Raw genomic sequence first — 23,278 nt, forward strand, 5'->3', positions numbered from 1 at the left:
GGAGAATTTAAGGAAGAAGTGGCTGTTTGTGAAACAAAAGGCTTCCTGCAAGCTTATTTGCTTTATTTATTTATAAAACAAAAAGTATATACTGTAGTGAATTGAGCAGAATGGAAGGTGGGAGGTTGGGGTGTGTGTGCTGAATTTTGGCCTTGTACAGGGCACAGATGAAATTTGAAAGACCCAAAGACTGCCCCTGCTACTTTCTTTATTTTGAAAAGAACTTTTCTATCCCTAGTGACCACAAAGACATGCTTGAAAGTGTGTGAGAATTCGTAAAGGCTGAGTGAGTAAGTTCTGCAGTGGCTGGGAACAAGAAGTATGTGTCCTGCAGAGGCTTGTGTTACTAACAAAGCAGAACACATCGTGCAAAATAGTTTCTTAAAATCTTGGGGATGGGGGTGAATCTGGAAAAGGTGATAAAACTACACAGTTTCTTAGTTTGCAAAATTTGGATTGCTTTGATACAGAATCTTTATTTTAAAGCTTGAGGTATGCACAGTTTTTCAGCAGTGCTACTACTTGCAATGCACACAGAAAGCTGCTCTATCCCAAGTCAGATTGGGGCATCTAACGCACTACACTGACTGGCAGTAGCTCTCCAAAGTCTTCCACAAGGATCTTTCCCAGCCCTAGGTAAAGGTAAAGGGACCCCTGACCTTTAGGTCCAGTCGTGGCCGACTGGGGTTGTGGCGCTCATCTCGCTTTATTGGCCGAGGGAGCCGGCGTACAGCTTCTGGGTCATGTGGCCAGCATGACTAAGCCGCTTCTGGCGAACCAGAGCAGCGCATGGAAACATCGTTTACCTTCCCGCTGGAGCAGTACCTATTTATCTACTTGCACTTTGACATGCTTTCGAACTGCTAGGCGGGCAGGAGCTGGGACCAAACAACGGGAGCTCACCCCGTCGCGGGGCTTCGAACTGCCGACCTTCTGATCGGCAAGTCCTAGGCTCTGTGGTTTAACCCACAGCGCCACCCGCGTCCCTACCTGGGGATTAAACCTGGGAACTTGTGTATGCAAAGCCTGCGCTCTACCACTGAAGTGCAGCCCTTCCCCCAAATTGGGAATCAATATTTTTTTTCCCCTTGGGAAGCAGGGAATTACAATGTGCTATTTTAGAGCACCTGATGAAAGCTGGCTTGTTGTAGGTGTGCTCTACATTCCCTCCTGTTTTTTCTTCTTTTATCTTTGGGCACTAGGAAGAAGTGCCATAGAATCTAGGACTCCTAGAGAGAAGGGTGACTTTGAAAAGGAGCTAGATTTAGCTGCCCAGTGGGGGTTGTAGAAGAGAATGGAAACCTAGGCAATAAAACCTGGGCTGCATTTTATTAACGGCCTATAAACCTCAACATGGCTGTGTTTAACGTGTGCTTCTATTGTGTCAAGATGGGCTGGAGCCAGATTGGGAAGAATCCCCCACTATAAGGGGGCAGCCCAGCTCTTGATGGATGGACTCCATCTCAAGTGTTGTAAAGCGATAAAAAGAACTTTGGAATATATTGGGTGTTCTTTTATATAGGGTCTTCGGTTATTCTGAGGAGCCAAGTGGAGAGCGTTTGGCAGGTGACCTGCAATTTAGGAATCCCTGGCTTCAGGTCTCGTTCTATACATGAATTCACTAGGCTGTGTAAGGCAAAGAACCATTATTATTATTATTATTATTATTATTATTTATTACATTTATTAGTTGCTTTTTAAAATAGGAAACTCAGAGCACCTTACAAAAATGAACATTAAAAATAAGTGTAAAACAACCTAAAATACACAAGTAATATATTTTTAAAAATCAGGTCCAGCTCCTCCACAGTAAATGATAAGGAGAAGATTAAGATCCAAAGACTAGGGTAAATAAGACCATTTTTTGCCTGGCACCTACAGATAGTAATGGCACCAGACAAGCATCCCTACAAAGAGAATTCCATAAACAAGGAGCCACCATATCCCTCAGGTTGAACTTAGCTGTTAAGGGGGGGGGGAAATAAGGTGGGGAAAGGGGAGAAAAAGTATCAAAGGGATGCTGGAAAATGTAGGGAATTTTAATAAAATGGTAAATTACTCAATGTGTTTCATTCAAAACTTTCCTCAGGGACACTGGAAGAACAACAAACTGTAATTCATATCACCGTAGAAAATCATATTCATAACATATTTTTCCGTGCATAAGACGAGGCTTTTTGCTAAAAAATATTAGGCAAAAATTGGGTGTTGTCTTATACACAGATAGTGAATGCAGAGGGGAGACGTGCGATTAATGGCAGCAGCAAGCAGGAGATTGGCAGCGGCGATTGGGCGGGTGATTGGTGGCTGCGGCAAGGCCTGCTGCTGATTGGCTGTGGCAATTGGGCAGGCGATTGGCAGCTGTGGCAAGGCGGGCAGGCGATTGGCAGCTGCGGCAAGTAGGTGGGTGGGTTGTTGGTGGCAGTGAGATAGCAGACAATTGGCGGCTGTGGCAAGGTGTGCGATTGGCAGTGGCCGTGGCAAGCGATCGGCAGTGGCGGGCAGGTGGGTAAGCGATTGGCAGAAGTGACCTCCCCCACCCTCCAAAAAAAGCTAAACAACTTAATTTCTTATACACAGAAAAATACAGTAAGTTGTGTATGATATCCATAGGTGTTAATTGCTATCAGCCTGACCATATTAAATATCATAAAGTGATGCAACATTAACCGCATCTTATTAATGTGTTTTTCAAAGCGCAGTCCTTAAAAGGAGGCTTCTGTCACTGCACATCAACTAAGCAGCCGTTACAGAAATCCTCTGTGAACGCTGACAAGTGTTAACTGCCTGACTTGGTTGTGATGTCAGGTGATTGACAGGCCAATGGTTTCAGCCACTTGTCAGAGTTGGCTGCCATGAAGAGTGGGGGATTGAGGGATCTGGCCCATTGGCTGGATCTATTTCTCCCCTGCCTCCTGCTCTTCAGTTGCAGCCAGCAATGTGGAGTGGACACAGGAAAAGACCAGGCACTGCGACTAAACTCTGCAAAATTAGACTGGGGAGCAAAACATGCGGCTTCCATTTTGTTTTACCAGTTTGGCCTCGTTCCATCTGCAGCATGAGGGTAACGTTAACCTGCCTCACAGGGTCGTCGTAACTGAGGTAATGGGTGTAAAATACATTGAACACCAGATGGATATATAAATTATTACAGCAGCAGCGTTATATTTATTACACGGAGGGCAGATGCTCCTGTGGATGGTGCTGGATTGATAGGAATACTGCAGTCCACTGATACAAATGCACAAATAGTTTATTGGGCTGCAATTTCCTTTTAGCAGCTTTATCTGCCCACCCCCCCAACCCCCTGAGGGCTAGACACTTCAGAATCACAACTGGATTCTTGGAATTATAAAAAGCAATTATAGGCCACGTTAAGCACTTTAGGGGCACGGAGTCCAGGCTATATTGCCTGCACCTTGCCAGCTATTGTCATACAGTGGCACTTTGGGGGTGCGGGGAGGACAGCTGGTTAATTGCTGATTTCATATCAGGCTGCATGTCAGTCCTGGGCTGTCGAAAGCAATTTTCACTGTTATAAATTAGACCTAAATTGAGACAGTATTTTATTTTTCTTTATTAGCCATCTGTTTGTCTATGATGCAAGGAGCAATATAATTTGGGCTGTGCAGCTGCTGCGTTGATTATGGGCCTCTCTTGTGATGATGGAACAAGTGCTGTCGTGCCGGACTAGGTACCAAACCAGGAAATGGACCCGGTGCTCCTTCCATCCAGGGAAAACGTTTAAGGCCCTAGGAAATAGTTGTGGCCGAAGCTGCCAGCCGACATGAGTCAATTAAAATACAAATTTCTCATGTTTGGATTTACCTATTTGTTGGTTGACTACAAGCATTTAACTGCCGATCCAAATGTTTAGCCACTCGTGCAAATTATCTGTTTGTGTGAGCGGAACAACGTTGGAGGGAGGGGAAATCCCTGCTCACAGGAGCTGATAAGACAGGTTCTGTATGTCCCTTCCTTGCTGCTACATTGTTCACTTGAGTGGACCGTACGGTAGGCTGGTAAATTTGTGTTTTCTCATACTTCCTGATAAGTGATGGACAATTCATTTGATCACTTAGAAGGCTAATACAGTGGTACCTCGGGTTATATGCACTTCAGGTATGACACATACGCTTCAGCTTACAGACTCCGCTAACCCAGAAATATTACCTCGGGTTAAGAACTTTGCTTCAGGTTGAGAACAGAAATCATGCTCCGGCGGCGTAGCAGCAGCAGGAGGCCCCATTAGCTAAAGTGGTGCTTCAGGTTAAGAACAGTTTCAGGTTAAGAACGGACCTCCGGAACGAATTAAGTACTTAACCCAAGGTACCACTGTACTTCTACCTACCAACCCCCCGGCATCTCCAGTTATGTGGATTGGGTACCAGGTCGTGGAATGACCTGTCTCTCCTGGAGAGCCACTGACATTCCAGGTAGACAGTACTCAGCAAAAGGTCTGAACTGCTTGTAAAGGCAAGATTTCTCTGTACTTTTGAAGTGGACCAGAGTAAGAATGACTTCACCCTTAGAGGAGTCTTTATTTTTACACTGTAGCATAGCTGCTAGGAAGGACGCAGGTGGCGCTGTGGTCTAAACCACTGAGCCTCTTGGGCTTGCCGATTGGAAGGTTGGTGATTCGAATAGCCGCAACGGGGTGAGCTCCCATTGCTCTGTCCCAGCTCCTGCCAACCTAGCCGTTCAAAAGCACACTAGTGCAGGAAGGTAAACGGTGTTTCCGTGGGCTCTGGTTTCCGTCACGGTGTCCCCTTGCGCCAGAAGCGATTCAGTCTTGCTGGCCAGATGACCCGGAAAGCTGTCTGTGGACAGATGCCGGCTCCCTCGGCCTGAAGGCGAGATGAGTGCTGCCCCCCATAGTTGCCTTTGACTGGACTTAACCGTCCAGGGGTCCTTTACCTATAGGAGGCCCTTCGTGAGAAACACCGTAAAGGCAACCTTCACCAAACTGCCCTGTAGATGTTTTGGACTATGATTCCCATCACCCCCAGCCATCATAGCCATGCTGACTGATGCTTGCAGGAGTTGTAGTCCCAAACTTCTGGATGGACACCAGGTTGGCGAAGCAGGTGCGGATGAATCTGTCAGTTTCCATCTTTCCATTTCTATTTTTCCAACTTTAAGTTCAGTACAGTCATACCTCGAGTTAAATATGCTTCAGGTTGAACATTTTCAGGTTACACTCTGCGGCGACCCAGAAGTAACGGAACGCTCAAAATGACGTCACATGCACGCGCAGAAGCGGCGAATCGCTACACACAGATGCAGGTTGCGTTCTACTCAGGATGTGAATGGGGCTCCGGAACGGATCCTGTTCGCATCCAGGGGTACCACTGTACTCTACATTTACACATCGGTTTGCAATTTAAAAACAACAAGCACTCATGAAAATTCATCAACATTTTAGTGCAACATTCTCCTGGTGAACACATTTTTGTATTCAATTTTGCATAATATGCACATTTTTACAAGCAAATTTCCCCAATTAATGCATTTTTAGTATGTTTTTTTCATTAATAGCGTATTTTTATGCACACTTTCCAATAACATATGCTGCATTTTTGTCCACGTTAGTTGGTTTTTAGAACAGCACCACAACTTTCAGAGAAGTGCAAAATTCACGTTAGCTGTCCTTTGGTTCGTGTATTGTTTTAGGAACTGTGATTTCAACAGTTTCATATTAATAGGGGAATCTCCACCCACCCCCCAGCTTTAAGGCAATTCCTGCCCCTGAGCGAATTCCACACTTTAAGTAACGGTATCAAATCAGATGAATCTGTATTTACATTTTGCAGTGTTTCCTTACTGATATTTCCTTGATGCATTATGACCAGATTTTAATGCAAATTTTGCACCAATGCTCCTCATGTGAGGTCTTAGGATTTGCATCCGTTGCAAGTAGCGCTTCAGATATAGAAGCCCACAAGAAAGATGAATGCTTTGTGGTCATTTGACAGAATCGTAATCAGAACAAAGTTTACTGCCTCCCTGTGCTCAGTCTCTCATGTGGAACGCAGCTGTGCTGTTATTTGTTCTTGATTTGCAGTTCACTATGCACCAGTGAAAAAGACTTGGAAATTAAAAATGGGAGATGAGAAAACAGATGGAATTGAGTGGGGAGGGGAATTAGTAGGGGAGGAGAGAGCATTGTGGTACAACATGTGATTCAGTAATTGGGGAGAAGCTCATACTTTTTTAGATGATGATAATAATAATAATAATAATAATAATAATAATAATAATAATATTTATACCCCACCCATCTGGCTGGGTTTTCCCAGCCACTCTGGGCAGCTTCCAACAAAACACTAAAATACAATAACCTATTAAACATTCAAAGCTTCCCTAAACAGGGCTGCCTTTAGATGTCTTCTAAAAGTTTGGTAGTTATTTTTCTCTTTGACATCTGATGGGAGGGCGTTCCACAGGGCAGGCGCCACTCCCGAGAAGGCCCTCTGCCTGGTTCCCTGTAACTTGGCTTCTTGCAGTGAGGGAACTGCCAGAAGGCCCTTGGCGCTGGACCTCCGTGTCCAGGCAGAACGCGCTCACTTGACTGATGCGGTTTCCTGCATTCTTCTGTATGCAGTGGGAGTGAGGCAGGTTGAGGGAGGCTGAAATCCAAAATGATTAGGATGTTAATCCATGACTGGCTGAATGTGTTGTCTAAGAGTTGATGGTCAAGGAGAAGAGACAGTTGACCTTTTCTTGAGGAACGTTTTTCTGAACTATGGTTTGACCCTATATTTTGGGGTTTCTTTTGGATCTTAACTTCTGGCTTGTCCTCTGGTTCTAATTTGCTTTTAGTGACTGCTTGTATGGACTGCTTGGCTCACACCAAAAAGCTGCCCACAGTCCAGTCTTGACATCCTGCTTGCATAATGAGGAAGTTGATGAAGCCATCTTCCCAGATGTCTCTATGCAGGAGACAATGAAATGTTGAGAAATAACATGTTATCCAAAGCAGGACATTGCGCCGTTGAGTGTATTCCCCGTTTGAACCTAGCAATCTCCTTTGGGGATATGAATGATAGCTGTAAAATTGTGAGGTTGGGGGAGGGGTAGTCAGAGTGGATCCTACACTCAGCTAAACATGTATCAGTTGTTTAACCTTCATACCTCAGGGATTCCTGAGGAATTTGATTTGAATGACTCTTGCCTTCATCAGCTGCAAGGAGAGAACTGGCCCTTTGCGTCTCTGGATGAAGAAATGTAACAACCAAAAAGCAGATTGTTTGAGATCACTGTCATCTTTTCCCTTGTCATAAATAGTCTTCTGAGTCACACCTCTAAACTAGGTCACAGGGTTGCACGGGTATACTTCAGGGCAAGATCTGGCTCGTGCAGCAACCTTTTGAGGCATCTTCTAAATGCATTCCCAAGTGAAGATGTAATTGTCAAAAATATGACTGCGGGTAGCATGCTTCATTAAGGTGTCCCATGCCAGAATATCACATGGATGCAATTACGACTTTCATAACTGTCTAGCATTGGGAGCAGAAAGGGAGGGGTTTTTCCTAAGTTTTCCAGTATGTGACTTGATCGTAAAATTAAAAAATGTTATATTGCTTTATTTGAAATACATTTTTTATTATTAAGGTTTGAATAATGGTCTTGTTGAAGTCATGTTTGTTGGTTAATTACAGTTCTACAAAATGCACGCTTGTTTTGATTTTAGTCCTTTATCTCCTGCTAGTATGTATGGGAAATATATGCCCCAGAATCTTTTACTACACAAATAGGCTCCGTGGCAGATTAGCAGGTACAGAAAAAGGGATTGTGGGTGAGTGAGTGAAAATGGTAGAGTTGTGACTCATTCTTCTCCTTCTCCCTTCCTCTTCTATCTTCTTAGGGAGGATTTTGGATTTGAAGACTGGGACAGTGAAGAAAGAGGGCCAGCAGTCTTCAATGAGAATGTGCATGGGATCAAGGCGGTCGTTCATATGCAGAATGAGGTATACCCTTCTGTTCAAACATGCAGTGCTTCAATGCTTTTCGTGTGCCTCCCGAAGCAGCAATATGGTGGAATAGCCTCCAGTGGAGATTAGCTGTAAAATATTTGGGTAGACTTGATGAAAATACTGCAAGGATTTGGTGGAGTTAAATTGAGTGGCGTTGCCAATTAGCAATGGTAAAATTTAGATTTGTTGTTCTGCCCGCTTTTGCCTCTTGCTATGCCCACCAGTTGTGTGTGGTACCCAGAAGGAACCCTTGGGTTGAAAAGGGTTCCCCACCTCTGTTTTTAACTGGAGATCCCTGGGACTGAACTTGGAAGATTCTGCATGCAAAACAAACACCCCAATTTCCCCCCTATGGGATTCCCATAAACACGTGGATGTCCATTGTAGAAAGCGAGGGGAGAGGCGTTTCCCTAGACCAGCAAGGATTCCTATGAATTGTTCCTCTAAAAAACCAAATAAACTTCTAATAGGGTTTCATTGGACAGCAGATAAAGTCCACAGACTTTCCTGCAGACCCTTGGCACCGAAAAGCATCCAGATACATTGATGGGTATCTTCCCTTGAATTCAGCCTGTGCAGTAAAATATGGGGATCATGAATGCTTGGCAAAGTTAGGGGTCTTTTCTCTGAAGTTAAAGATCTGACTGGGACAAACCTTGTTATGCTGAGCTTGTATTTTGCACAATTTGTATACAGTGTCTGTTTGATATTGTGTGGTTTGCTATGCCTAATAAAGGAGAAATATAAAGTTAGGGGTCTATGGCCCCGTGATAGACGTTCTGATCGGCAAACGTTCTCCCTCTTGAGTGGTCACCTGGAAGGGTTCTATTCTGTCTCCATGCTTGGCATGTGAAAGGTCAAAGGATCAGCTCCCAGCATCTCCAAGCTGCAAACTGGACTAGTGAGAGGGCGTGGCAAGGTCAGGAAAATTCAGAGACATTGGAGGAAACTCTGGATGGCTCCACTGCTGCACTATCCCTGCCCCGACCTTGTCTCTACCTTGCAGCAGCAACCCCTCACCACTACCTGCTCCTCCCTTGCAGAGCCGCTACCAGACAGCACAGCCAGTGCTGAGTTAGATGGACAAGTGGCCTGGCTCATAAGTTTCCGTTCAAATATGAGTCTCCATATTGGTGGTTCAGCAGGCCATGAAAAAGAGGTCCGATCGTTGCTTTCGATGTGCAACGAACACATCATTTTACAAAGTGGATTTTTGCCAAGCCATGAGTAGCATGTGCTGTTAAGTGAACTCTCTGGTGCCTGCTTTCATTACCACGTCAATAAATCTGAATTTTGCATTTTTCTGCCATTAATAAAAGAACCAACAGCTCATATCCTTTCTACAGTCGTGTTTACCAGAACTTAATTTTCCCCTGTACTTCTTCAGGAGGAAAAAAATGATTCAAATCAACCACCGGAATGTGAGCCTTTGTGTCACCCTAATGTGTGACTATTGAAAACAGCACTTTAGGGCCCAAACATTCCACAACGGAATGGAAATGGGGACTGTGTTTGTGTTTCACAACAAACCAATGTTATTATTTAAAAACATGTTGAAAGGCAAGAGGAATTAATCACCAACTAATTTTAGCAGATGAGCAAATCTGGAGAACATCTTCATTTTGCAATTTTCAAACATTTTAGGTGACTGCCTGTTAAATGTTTTATTGTCTCGGTCAAATTGCATTTGCAGTAATTAAACAGCCCATGGGTCTGTGGGTTATGATTTAGCCATTCTTTGGCCTCAGAATATATTTGGGATTCTTTTACTCATTCTATCTCATGCATTGTTTTTTCAGCTTGAGGTGCTGAACATCATCATCATAATCATCATCATCATTTAGTATTTCGTAGATTTCTATACCACCCTTTATCTAACGATCTCAGGGTGGTGTACAACATTAAGAACATAATTTAGGGAGTGTAATAATATAAAACATACAGAGCAAAATACTAGGCAGCATAATGAAATAATAATAACAACAGTCTCTCTCCACCCCCCCCCTCCAGGCTATAGATTATTTTATGGCCGAAGGCTTGAGTAAAGAGGAATGTTTTTGCCTGGTGCCTAAAGACATGTAATGATGTTCTTGTGTTGTCACCCTCCAAACATCTGAGGGAGTGGGGACATAGAGAAGGGACTTGGATGGCAAGTGCAGGATCTGGGTTGGTTTGTATGGGGAGAGGTGGTTCTTCCTGCCATGACAACTGCTGGCAGCCATTTTGTATCTTTCCAGAATCATTCAATTGTAGAGTTGGAAGGGATCCCTACAGATCCCAGGGTGGTTTGGTGAAGCCATGGCTATTTAAAGTGGCACAATACTGCTTTAAATGTATAGTGCAATGGGCCTGAAGCTGTAGTTCAGAACATCTGAAAGGCAGTCAGTGTATTGGGTGGAAACAGGTCAAGGGACAGTTCCAAGGAAAATAGGCTACAGTTCTCAATTTGATTAGGTTTGCTAAAAATCGCCTACCCCAAAAGATTCCTGATGGCACATACCGTATTGGCCTGAATATAAGCCTCACTTTCCCCCCAAATTCCAACCATGAAAAGTTAAAGTGCGGCTTAGATTTGCGACCTTACAAAAATTGGCTTTTATGATATCGCTGCTGAAACAGACATACGGTAAAATGGATTCCGCAGAATTTTAAGGGAGCAGCTTATATTTGGGTATTGTCCTTTTTTCTCCCCCCTCCCCTTGAATTTTAAAGGTGTGGCTTATATTTGGGTGCGGCTTACATTCGGACCAATATGATATTGTCTCTCCCCTTCCCTCTGCAATCAAGTGTTTTTACTCAACTCATTGATGTGCTGGTTTGCTTGCAGGTGTGGAAATGCCCCACTGGATCACTTGCCTCTAAACAGAATAACCACCATGCGAAAAAGATACAGGTAGGTGTCTTTCCTTCGCTGGTTTGACATCCGGTTGGCCGTTTCGTTAGGTCTCCTCTCGGGACCCTCGAGAGTTGTTGCTTTTCAGAGTAGACATTTGGGTAGATCCAGACTTAGCCACGCTTAGAGTTGTCCTCTTGGAATCAGTGGGAATTCATGTGCAAGTTAAGTCACATTGAATTCAGTGGGCCCCCTTCTCTTAAGGTTGATTCAGAGTATGTTCACGTTTGCAGCTTAAGACACAGCGAGGTCATTCCCACCCCCTGCATTTGAAGCACGGTGGATTTGATTTAAATCATGATTTAAATCACTAGTCAGTAAGACTTGATTTAAATCATTTTTTTTAACAGAGAGACTCATTCTTGCTGGTATAATCTTAATATTTACAACCAGATGAAGGTTTCATTTTTGGAATAATAAGTTTTCAGAGTAGTTTTTACAGTTGCATCGAAAATTACTGATTTGGTTATACTCTTAGAACTACATTGACAGATAATCATGAAATTTTTGTGAGGTTTAATAAGTTAACTGTTGATATGTGGACAACTTTTCTGCTGTACTTTATTGGAAGGAGAAAAATAATCATTCCCTTAATAACAATTTGAACAATTTATTGAACTAAAACAATAACATTGTAGCATACGTATCCATGTTTGCTAACTGATGTGGTTAAACGATTTAAAAACAACAATAAACCAACCTTAGACTGAGTTTTAGCACACATGAAAAACTTAAAACAAATCCTTATTTCCTGATGAGTAGCCTTTGGACTATAATGTAACTTAAATAGAAAACTCTCTTTAGAAAGATTTTTCCTCCAAACCATTTTATTTTAAAAATCCAATTTAAATTTTAAAAAAATCTGATTATTTTTTTTAAAAAAACCATTGATTTTTATCCACCCTGATTTGAAGCCGCATATTCATGGTGGTGTTCAGATCAGAGGTGGGGCAGGGATGCCTTCCCCTGGTGTTCATTACTGCTTTGGTTCTTCTATCCAGATGTTTTAATGTTGTATTTTAATCTTGTTTTTAAGTTGTATTCATTCAACTTGTTTTTATTATTGGTTGTTAGCCGCCCTGAGCCCGGCCTTGGCTGAGGAGGGCTGGGTATAAATTATTATTATTATTATTATTATTATTATTATTATTATCCCTGCAACCCGTGTGGAACTCCTAGTCATCAAACAGCCACCTGCACTTCTGCACTCTTCTGCGCATGTGTCTCATGTGTGCACATTGCCACTTAATCCACATCCAGTTTTCTATTTAGACTGAAGCTGGTTTGAAGGGCGGGCAGAACCCCACATCAAACAGCAGTATTTCTCAAAGAACTTAAGAGTTGATTTGCATTGGGGCTAATGTCGTATGAACGTGGCTTCTAAAACTAGCAATGAGAGCACACTGAATGTGGAGTAAGTGGCAATGTGAACATTTGGATCCACCCCAATATTAGGCTACATAGTGATGTGATTCGCAATAAGGAAGAAGGCAAGCTCATATGGGCCGTTACCGCTGGCCAGTGATCATATTTGCGCGGCGAGGAAAAGAGTGTTAATTGCTTGATATGAGGAAGCTAAAGAATTCAGTAACTTTGCCAACGTGCTGATTTAATTTTAGCAGAGCAATTGAGCTAACAGTTGGCAAAAGAGTGGAATTACAATGAGCAAAGAACTGATCTCATGCTCTCACTCTGCGTTCTAGTGAGGACTATGATTCTTTCTGGTGTGGGGTGTGCCTGTTCCTTTAATTTACACAGCTCTGCCTGCACTTTTAATTAGTATATTTAAGTACATTTAATTAGAAATAATTTTTTTTTAATGCCAGTGTGTTACATCCCTATTTAGGTAGATAAGACTTAATCTTATACACTATCCAGGTGTTCATCTTTTGAGTGAAATCAGTGAATGAACTGGGAGGAAGGGCGATGAACACCCTTTCTCCATCCTATGCCACTGTCTGCTCTGGGGAGTCTGTTCTAATTGTATACTGGTTATTAAACTAGTGGCTCAGTTCAACCATCATGTCAAACCATGGTTAAGGAAGCTTTAAGGTTTGGCATTACGCCTGATATAGAAATGAAATTAATAATAATAATAATAATAATAATAATAATAATAATAATAATTCCACAGTTTGCAGTTGGCCAACAAATTCAAATTGAAAATGGTGGCTTGAAATAAGTTTGCAAACCATGGTTTGGCTTGATTCCTGAATTAACAAACTATAGTTAAGGCTGTTGCTCCACTTCCAGATGTCACTGCAAGTGCTGATTAGAGAGAGAACGGAAGCAGACAAGCAGTTGTAAGCCATGTTCAGGGTACTCAATTATGGTTAGCACAAACTATGGTTCAGTGTGAATTGTGCTAGTGCTGCTGCAAAGGTCTTTAAATGAGAACTTTGGGCTCAAAATTGAGAGGGGCATAATTCAGCCTCCCATTCCAAACTGAGGCAATGTTGAGGAGTGTGAAAAATTATTTGGATGTTCGTAATGGTGGGGTATACAGAAGGGATAACGTAATTTGAAGATGGATGCAGTTTGGCCTTACTGTGGCAATAGCAACAGTCCTCTTGGGTTTGTTTGGGGGTTTTTTAATGCTTCCTTTGAGCTCTGTCAATCACAAACTTAATGATAGAATAAAATTGTTGTTTATTTCCATTTAGGAATGGCCTTGGCCCAGTGAAAGAAGGAGAGGCCCAATATGCCGTGGTCCATTGTACTGGTTACATCAAAGCCTGGCCTCCGGCAGGTAAAATAGGCAAGGCACATATTTAATTCTTTCTCTATGAATGTTTTTGGTTTGGGGAGTGTCTCCTTATGTTCTGCTGAAATGGATGGGAGCACATCCATGCCCAGACAGCCTTATCCCTCTGACCACTCATCATTATCCTATTACCACTCCCTGGGCTCTGAACCTTCTTCCCCCGGGGGTTGCCCAGCCGGTTCCTCCCACCATTCCTCTGTACCCAACCAGTCCATAACATCCCACTTTGGCTTCCATCAAGGGCCCATGCTAATCACAATAATGAGGCGCTTTTATGTTGTTTGGTGGGGTGGTTGACTTTTCTGGGTAGTGTTGCTTTTTTTTTTTGTCCACGTTATATTTGTTTTGGATTTCCATAGGTGTTTCAGGGAGAGGGTTCTAAGCATCACCTTCTGTGAAATGGCAATTTCTTGGTGTTTACAACTGTATATTAGATTTCCAGATGTGCCCCTCAGCCCCCAAAAGGGTTGGGTACCCCCTGAGTCTAGGGGATGTTCTCAAGAAGTATGAGGGCTTCCATAGCCAAATGTCCCTGATTTATTTCTGCAAGTTGAATCTAGGCAGGTGTTACAGCCCAACTCAAGAGCGTATCCCACCCCAATTCTGCTTATTCCCATATATACACTCTACCACCTTGTTTTGGTTCCCAATGTGGGAGAAGCTTACCTGGGGCTCCAGGCAAGCAATAGCAGTGCAGCATCTCCTTGTGGGATGAAAGTAGCCTCCTTCCCCCATGCTGCTTCCAAAACCATAGATCCTTGCAATGTCTTGACATTGCAACATCTCCTTCCTCTTGGGACTGGTGGGGGGTGAACTTCAGCTCCCATCATCACTGCCCGAAAATGCCAATGGCAAGGGGTGATGGGAGTTGTACTTTGGAAGCTGGGATCTGAGCTGTTCCACACACACACACACACACACACACACACATCCTTTGAGCAGGGATGTGTTGGCAGGCAAGTGAATGGGGAAAGAATTGGGCCTGGAGGTGGCAATGGGAAATCAGTTTGGACAGTGAAACGTGACCAGAGTGGAGAAGGAATTGAGCTGATGGGTGGGGCCCTCAAATGGCCCAATCAAACATTGAACACCCAAAGGGTGTTTGATGTTTGATTGGGCCCCACGAAGGACTCTGATTCATTTTCAGGGCAAGCAGCCTGCAGCTCACCCATCCTTATGGGCAGGTCAGCTCTCGTCATTCAAGCTTTCGAATGGGCTCAGTAGGGTTTTTCTTTGGAAGAATCTGGCATTCCAACGGGATATGGTAATGCATGCAAAGGAAAGAAGCAGTCCAGCTGCACAGCCATGCCTTGGCCCTCTGTCCGCAGCCAGCAGCCACCTCTGATGCTGAACTGGTGTGGAAATGCAGAAGTTTGGGATCTAGCTATGGTCGCAGTTCACACCGTGCAAAAAACCCTGTAACAGTCATGGGTTCACTGCCCCCAAAGAATCCTGGGAACTGTAGTTAAAGGTGCTTCCTCACACTGAGCTGCAGTTCCCAGTACCTGTAATAAACTACAGTTCCCATGATTCTGTCGTATAGGAGTGTTTTAAACGTATGGTGCAGGTGTGGCTTAAGTTATAGTAGTTCAGGGGTAGCCATCAGGTTGCTGTCTTAGATGCTTGGGGCTGTACTTCCCAGAATCTCTGAATGTCAGGTATGCTGGTTGGGACTTGTAGTCCACAACCTTTGGAGGGGTACCCCATTGACCACTCCTTAATGAGACCATTCTGGAGGGAGAGGAATTAAATAAACACAAGGCTGCTGTTTCTTCAGCTTCTCGCTTGTCGAGTTTGACCTTGTTTCTTCAACACACAACAGCCATTTATCTCTGATGTCAAACCAGTTTTGGAACTGAGTGGAGCTTCACAGGCAGCTTGTGATAACAGCATTTGGGGGGGGGGGGGAGTGCTGATGATGAAGAGCATTGCATTTTGGCCAGAACAGGCCTAAATGAACTGGGTGACTTCTGTGTATCCTTGTAGACAGCTCAAAAGCACCCAGTTCGAAGTCAGTGAGAGTTTTGCCTTGCAATTTGCTTCAGAACTGATGCTTTTGAGCATCAAACCCCCCAGGACGTCCTGTTCCCTCTCAGTCTGACTCAGTACAAGACAGTGCCCTGTGTTCTGGCCGAAACACACTAGGGAAGGTGCTGTAGCTCAGTGGTTAGAGCACCAGCCTTGCATGCAGAAGGTCCCAGGTTCAATCCCTGGCATTTCCAGGTAGGGCTAGGAGTATCCTCTCTCTGAAACTCTGGAGAGCCACAAACTCTGTAGACACCACTGAGCTAGATGGGCCAATGGCGTGACTAGGTATAAGGCGGTTTCCGATGTTCTGGCTGAACCACATTGGGTATCAATAGAAATGCCGTACAGTGGTACCCTGGGTTACAGACGCTTCAGGTTACAGACGCTTCAGGTTACAGACTCCGCTAACCCAAAAATAGTGCTTCAGGTTAAGAACTTTGCTTCAGGATGAGAACAAAAATCGTGTCCCGGTGCCGCGGCGGGTGGTGCTTCAGGGTAAGAACAGACCTCCGGAACGAATTAAGTACGTAACCCAAAGTACCACTGTACACTTCAGCATCTTGAAATGAGTCTTGAAATGCTTTTCTCTATTTCCCATCAGGTGCTTCACTTTTGTGTGTCTGTGTATGTACATTTTAGAATAATAGAATTTGTAGAGTTGGAAAGGGACCATGAGGGTCATCCAACCACTTGCAATTCAGGAATATTTTGCCTAACACGGGGGCTCAAACCCATGACTTAGAGATTAAGAGTCTCATAACCTGTTGTTGTTGTTGTTAAAAATTATATACCTTCCTTCAAACAAGGATCACAAGGCGGTTTACAATATAAAAACACAAAAATACACAACACAGTAACAACCAACCAACAGTAAGGAGACACAGACGGAGATAGTTTAAAAGGTCATGGATTGTGCAGTTGGCCAAAGGCCTGTAGCTATTTGGAGCCTAGGCGTTATAACCTCTGCGGTAAGTCAATCCTGTTTTGAATGAGGGCTTCTGGGAATGACATTTCTTTTCCCCTTTCTTGGTCCATTGCACCGTTCAAAACACACACACACCAGTAACTCAATCGCTCGCAGGGGAATATTTCCATATGGGAAAATGTGAAAAACAACAGGAGACCAAGAGTAGAATCCAGCATTGTTAAGGGGTGGTTTGGCTGACCTTACCACTTGGATGAGCTGAAGAACTCCTCTTCCCTCTGACAGCTCCTGCTGATATGAATCAGAACTGGAGTTATCTTGCCCTTTCGTTGCCTGAGTTTGAACATACCACAATCACAAACTGGTGGCGGCTTTCTTTTCTCTGCCCCCCTCCTCCCCAAAGATTGCAAATGCCCTCATCCCAATCACACCACATCTATAGGCTCTCTTAGCCAATTTTAACTTATGGCCGTACATATTTCTGGTGGGTAGTTCTGTATTCTCTGTTGCATCTTCTTGACAGTTTTAAAGATAGCTTGATTATTTTTTGTGTGTGTTTTTGCATGCATGCACGTAGATGGTGCACAGGACGTTCTTCTGGCATTTCAGAAGCCACTTAAACCAAACGAACCTAATTCACATCACATGGCTGCAGCGATGGAAAGTGCGGTGGGGCAGGGGGAGGTCAGAATCCTTCCTTTGTGTTTCCAGCTGGCACTTAAGAAGATGGTTGGGTTATTGTAAATCACAAAACCGTTTCAATTTTGCTTTTGGATTACTGTAAATAACAAAACAACAACAACAACACACCATTTAAACTGTGATTTTAAAAGAAAAGGTTGTGATTTTAAAAGAAAAGGATTTTAAAAGAAACAGTAGAAACACAGGAAGCCGCCTTTGTACCAAGTAAGCCTTTTTGTCTATCCAGCTAGTATTCTTTACTCTGGCTGGCAGCAGCTGTCCAGGATCATAGGCCAGGGGTCCTTCCCATGGCCTACTACCTGATCATTTTAACTGAGATGCCAGGGATTGATCCGAGGTCCTTCTGTATTCAAAGCAGGTGTTCTGTCGCCTATGTAACTCAGTGTTACATACTGCAGCTGGCAGCAGATCTTCTGTATTTCAAGACTGGGGTCTCTCCCAGCCCTTCCTGGAGATGTCAGGGGTTGAACCTCTAGCCTTCTGCATGTCAAGCAGTTGTTCTAATCACTGAGCTATGGCCTTCCACAGAAGCTGCTTTAGAAGTCAGACCAGTGATCCACCTAGTTCAGTATTGCATGGACTGACTGGCAGCAGCTTCATGGGGTTTCAGACACAGCCTTTCCCATATTTTCTTCCCTGGTCCTTTTAGCAAGGTGGAATATGGGATATTCTGCATGCTGTGGTCTTTCATCAGTATTCAGCCAATAATCAGAAACCATACCTGAAACTTTATATCGATCCCATTTACTAATCATTCGCTGGTTGCCATTGGCAAGACAGTTTGCTTATAACTTTAGATACTATGTTCAGTCTGAACGGAGACAAGCAACGCTGGAGGGCTTTGAGTGACCGCTGTGGGTAGACGTTTGTGCATCAGGGGTTGCCAGTGTGGCGCCCATTGGTACATATGTGCCTTCTCTGGCACCCAGGGAGTCCCCTCTACCTCTGAAATTAGACTTGAAATAACCATTTGGTTGTACCGTCTCCCATCTTCAACCACAAATCCTCAGACCCTCCGCAGTCCACCTAGATCAGGGTTTCCCAAACTTGGGTTTGCTGCTGGTTTTGGACTACACTTCCCATCATCCCTGGCCACTGGCCCTGCTAGCTAGAGATGATGGGAGTTGTAGTTCAAAAACAGCTGGAGGCCAGGTTTGGGAAACCCTGACCTAAACGAAGCTTGCAGACCACTGGTGTTGTGTGGACCATAGTTTGGGAACCCTTGGTTCTCGTCAAAAGGGACAAGCAGAAATTGGAATATAAGCGCATTGGTTGCTAAATCCACAGAAGCAATCTAGAACAGGGGGTCAACAACCTTTTTCAGTCATGGGCCGGTCTACCGTCCCTCAGACCATGTGGTAGGCCGGACTATATTTTGGGGGGGGGGGATGAACGAATTTGTATGCCCCACAAATAACCCAGAGATGCATTTTAAATAAAAGCACACATTCTACTCATGTCAAAACACCAGGCAGGCCCCACAAATAACCCAGAGATGCATTTTAAATAAAAGGACACATTCTACTCATGTAAAAACACGCTGATTCCCGGACTGTCCACGGGCTGGATCTAGAAGGCGATTGGGCCGGATCCGGCCCATAGCTGTCAACTTTTCCCCTTTTTAAAGGGAAATTCCCTTATTCTGAATAGGATTCCTCGCAGGAAAAGGGAAAAGTTGACAGCTATGATCTGGCCCCTGGGCCTTAGGTTACCTACCCCTGTCTAGAAGCTTAGCTAGCAATCAATCAATCGCAAGTGCTGACCGTCTTGTTAACGGCCTCATCCCACTTCCTTCATACTGGCTACTGGTGATTTGAAGTTGGGCCAGATTAAAGGTGTCACTCTGCCTGCTTATCATAAGGATACTCCCACCCCTGATTGCAGGAGGGTAGATTTGGGAGCAAGTGCTGACATTGGCTTAAAAAGTTATTGGGCAACTCCTGCAGCAGCCAAGAAAAATATTGACTTCTGATGTTCCATGCCAATGTGAGTCTTCTCTGTCCACCTTCTGCCTCTGAACCATTTCGCTACTGGCATGGGCCGGAAATGTACAGCTGGAAAGGTGAAATGAAAGAGTGGCTAATAAAAGCTGTCTTTCAGGGAGCTTGCAGCCTTTTGGGTGGGAGAGAACTTCCAAAGTCCCTTTCTCTCTAAGAACTTCACTGGGAAATATTTTTTGCACTTTCCATCTTTAGGGGAAGCCATTGGGGCCTTTATGAAACCCGTTGCTGATAGCACTGTACATATGCTCCTCTCAGACCGATTTACATGCCTAGTAACCGGACAGGTTTCAAGCTAAGGCAAGGACAAAGGCTTTCCATGCCTAACAGGCCTGGAAACCAGGTTTCCATTCCTGTGCTTTGATGAATCCTGGCCATTTCGCCCTTGTGAGTGGAGAATCTTGGCCAGGTCCAAAAGATCCAAAAATCATCAAGACTTTGAATGCTTCCTTGGACTGGGTGTTACTTAAACAGGACTGAACTTTGCATCTTTACAACCATGCTTTGCCTTGTTTATGTATCAGAGTCTGTGTCTCCTTACTTTACTATAGATCGGGGGGGGGGGCCTTTCTCAACCAAGGGCCACATTCACTTCTGGGCAACATTCTGGGGCCGCATTCCAGTAGAGGGCAGGGCCAGAGGCAAAGTGGGCGGAGCAAAGATTGCAAATTTTACCTTTGCAGTTCCTCCATACAGGCAGTGGGTGGCGCTGTGGGCTAAACCACTGAGCCTCTTGGGCTTGCTGATTGGAAGGTCGGCGGTTCGAATTCCCGCAACGGGGTGAGCTCCCGTTGTTCTTTCCCATATTCTGCCAACCTAGCAGTTCAAAACCACACCAGGGCGAGTAGATAAATAGTTACCGCTGTGGCGGGAAGATAAATGGCGTTTCCGGGCGCTTTGGTTTCTGTCACATGTTCTGTGGCGCCAGAAGTGGTTTAGTCATGTTGGCCACATGACCCAGAAAGCTGTCTGTGGACAAACGCCGTCTCCCTTGGCCTGAAAAGTGAGAAGAGTGCCACAACCCCATAGTCATGTTTGACTGGACTTAACCGTCCAGGGATCCTTTACCTTTTTACCTTACAGGCAGCTAAAGGCATTATCAGAATTCAGTGACACATTCCTGCCAGACAAAAATACTTGAGGGCGTGAAGCTTGGCTACTGAGGTGTGTGGCTTGGGGAGAGATGGTGTAGCTGTGATGAGGAAACAAGATGAATTTTAACAGGGAGAAATGTAAAGTATTGCACTTGGGCAAAAAAAACGAGAGGCACAAATACAAGATGGGGGACACCTGGCTTGAGAGCAGTACATGTGAAAAGGATCTAGGAGTCTTGGTTGACCACAAACTTGACATGAGCCAACAGTGTGACGCGGCAGCTAAAAAAGCCAATGCAATTCTGGGCTGCATCAATAGGAGTATAGCATCTAGATCAAGGGAAGTAATAGTGCCACTGTATTCTGCTCTGGTCAGACCTCACCTGGAGTACTGTGTCCAGTTCTGGGCACCACAGTTCAAGAAGGACACTGACAAACTGGAAGGTGTCCAGAGGAGGGCAACCAAAATGGTCAAAGGCCTGGAAACGATGCCTTATGAGGAACGGCTAAGGGAGCTGGGCATGTTTAGCCTGGAGAAGAGGAGGTTAAGGGGTGATATGTTCAAATATATAAAAGGATGTCACATAGAGGAGGGAGAAAGGTTGTTTTCTGCTGCTCCAGAGAAGCGGACACGGAGCAATGGATCCAAACTACAAGAAAGAAGATTCCACCTAAACATTAGGAAGAACTTCCTGACAGTAAGAGCTGTTCAACAGTGGAATTTGCTGCCAAGGAGTGTGGTGGAGTCTCCTCCTTTGGAGATCTTTAAGCAGAGGCTTGACAACCATATGTCAGGAGTGCTCTGATGGTGTTTCCTGCTTGGCAGGGGGTTGGACTCGATGGCCCTTGTGGTCTCTTCCAACTCTATGATTCTATGATTCTAGGAGGTCTGCCCTGGGAGTTTTCCAAGGGCCTGATGGAGTGGGTTGCAGGGCTGCATTTGGCACTTGGGCTCAAGGTTCCCCACCCCTGCCATAAATTGCTCAGAAGGAGGAAGCTGCCTTTTTTGACTCTGTAGCTTTCAGCAGCGTTGCCTGCACACCGTACATTTAAAGAACATGAGTCCCCCCAAAGAACCCTGGGAGCCGTAGTTTACCACCACAGTGGTGACGTGTTAATTCCCTAGCCCGCCCCCCAGCACACAAAATAAAATTAAGCACAGAGGAAATTGAATTTGTTCACATTCTTCTGCCTTGCAATAAAATTACAGCTGTTAAGATCAGGTATGGAGAGCAGCAAACGGCTGGCTTTGGCTTGCTTCGCGGGAAACTTTAGAACAACCTGTTCTGAACGCTGAAGCCAGTAACCTTGAAAGCAGGCCCCAACATGGCCCCCTCCTCGCTGCTTCTCCTTGGATTCACACCAGAAAACCGAGGAATTCAGAGCAAGCTCCTCGTATCTGAATAGCTGTTGCTACTGTTCTTTGGAAGCTAAATATGTACAGCGTTTATCTCTGAGGTATTCAGCGCAAGTAATTAATTTGAAACCTTCTCCTTTTTGCATACCTTGCAAACTGGCCTGCAGTTTTCCAAAGCCTATCTCGGGCTTTTGAGAGCTTTTTCAGAGGCTCAGCTGGCTGGAAGGGATGTCTCTATTTTCATCAAAGAAATGTTGGAGGGGACATCTCTATTTTCATCGGAGAATTGTTGGAGGGTATGGAATAGGATTCCCAGTAGTGATGTATGGAAGTGAAAGCTGGACCATAAAGAAGGCTGATCGCCGAAGAATTGATGCTTTTGAATTATGGTGCAGGAGGAGACTCTTGAGAGTCCCATGGACTGCAAGAAGATCAGACCTATCCATTCTTCAGGAAATCAGCCCTGAGTGCTCACTGGAAGGACAGATCGTGAAGCTGAGGCTCCAATACTTTGGCCACCTCATGAGAAGAGAAGACTCCTTGGAAAAGACCCTGATGTTGGGAAAGATGGAGGGCACAAGGAGAAGGGGACAACAGAGGATGAGATGGTTGGACAGTGTTCTCAAAGCTACCAGCAAGAGTTTGACCAAACTGCGGGAGGCAGTGGAAGACAGAAGTGCCTGGCGTGCTCTGGTCCATGGGGTCACAAAGAGTCGGACACGACTAAACGACTAAGCAACAACAACATGGAATAGGATGTCCTTGTTTTTCTCAGAGAAATATTGGAGGGTATGGAACAATTATACATCAGTGTGAGGCATTGTAAAAAGCTGAAATGGTAACTCCAAGTCACCTGGGACTCATCAGCAGGCTGCTGTCTTTTTCCAGGACTTCTGGTAAGGGGGACGCTGTGCTAAGGGCCCCCACAAACCTAGAGTTTGCCCTGTAGACCTGATCCTGGCCTTTCATGACCGAAGTACTCGCATGTGCCCAGATCTGGCGTTGACCTCTCAGAGACCAACCTTTCCTCTACCCTCATCTCTCTATCTATTTTTTACATGTTTCGCCTGCCAAACATTCCTCATGGTCCTATGCTATTTATTTATATAGTACCAAACAGATGTCTCCAAGCTAAATGAAACCAGACTTCTTTGTCTCAGAATCATCTAGATGCACACTCAGCTTTCCAGCAGTATGGGAGGCAGCTAATAAGAGATTCAGGGAAAGAAGAAGAAAACATTCCCCAACTCACCCCCAGCTAAATACATGTAGCAGCAGGTTTTGGGGGGAGTAGGTAGAGGGTTGGTTTATCTCTCCCCCACCTCTTCCCAAAGCTGAATGCGCCTGAGATCAGAGTCACAAGGACGCTTGTTCTAGTGAGCAAACAGATGACCTAATTTCACAGTCTTTTCACCTCCTTTTGTCTGGAGGTCATTACGCTAGGGAGCGGCTCTTTGATTCCCTCCATCCATTTTGAGAAAAAGGCTGGCACGCTCCTTGAAGTCTTCCTCGTGGGTGGAAGGAGATGCAGAGCATCGG

General features: G+C 44.6%; 1 protein-coding gene across 4 annotated transcripts in view; it reads left to right on the plus strand.

Moving 5' to 3' along the window:
• ARNT2 (aryl hydrocarbon receptor nuclear translocator 2) overlaps positions 1 to 23,278 on the plus strand; it is a 151,156-nt gene that overhangs the window by 68,618 nt on the left and 59,260 nt on the right. For 3 of the 4 annotated variants that reach the window (XM_080980361.1, XM_080980363.1, XM_080980364.1), the window contains exons 6-8: positions 7,868 to 7,970; positions 10,804 to 10,869; positions 13,533 to 13,627. In XM_080980361.1, the coding sequence (XP_080836487.1) occupies positions 7,868 to 7,970; positions 10,804 to 10,869; positions 13,533 to 13,627 (264 nt within the window). The remainder of the gene's footprint in view (positions 1 to 7,867; positions 7,971 to 10,803; positions 10,870 to 13,532; positions 13,628 to 23,278) is intronic. The other variant, XM_080980362.1, reaches the window with a different exon arrangement.

This window comes from Podarcis pityusensis (genome assembly GCF_964106645.2).
Source record: "Podarcis pityusensis genome assembly, chromosome: 14".
NCBI lineage: Eukaryota > Metazoa > Chordata > Lepidosauria > Squamata > Lacertidae > Podarcis > Podarcis pityusensis.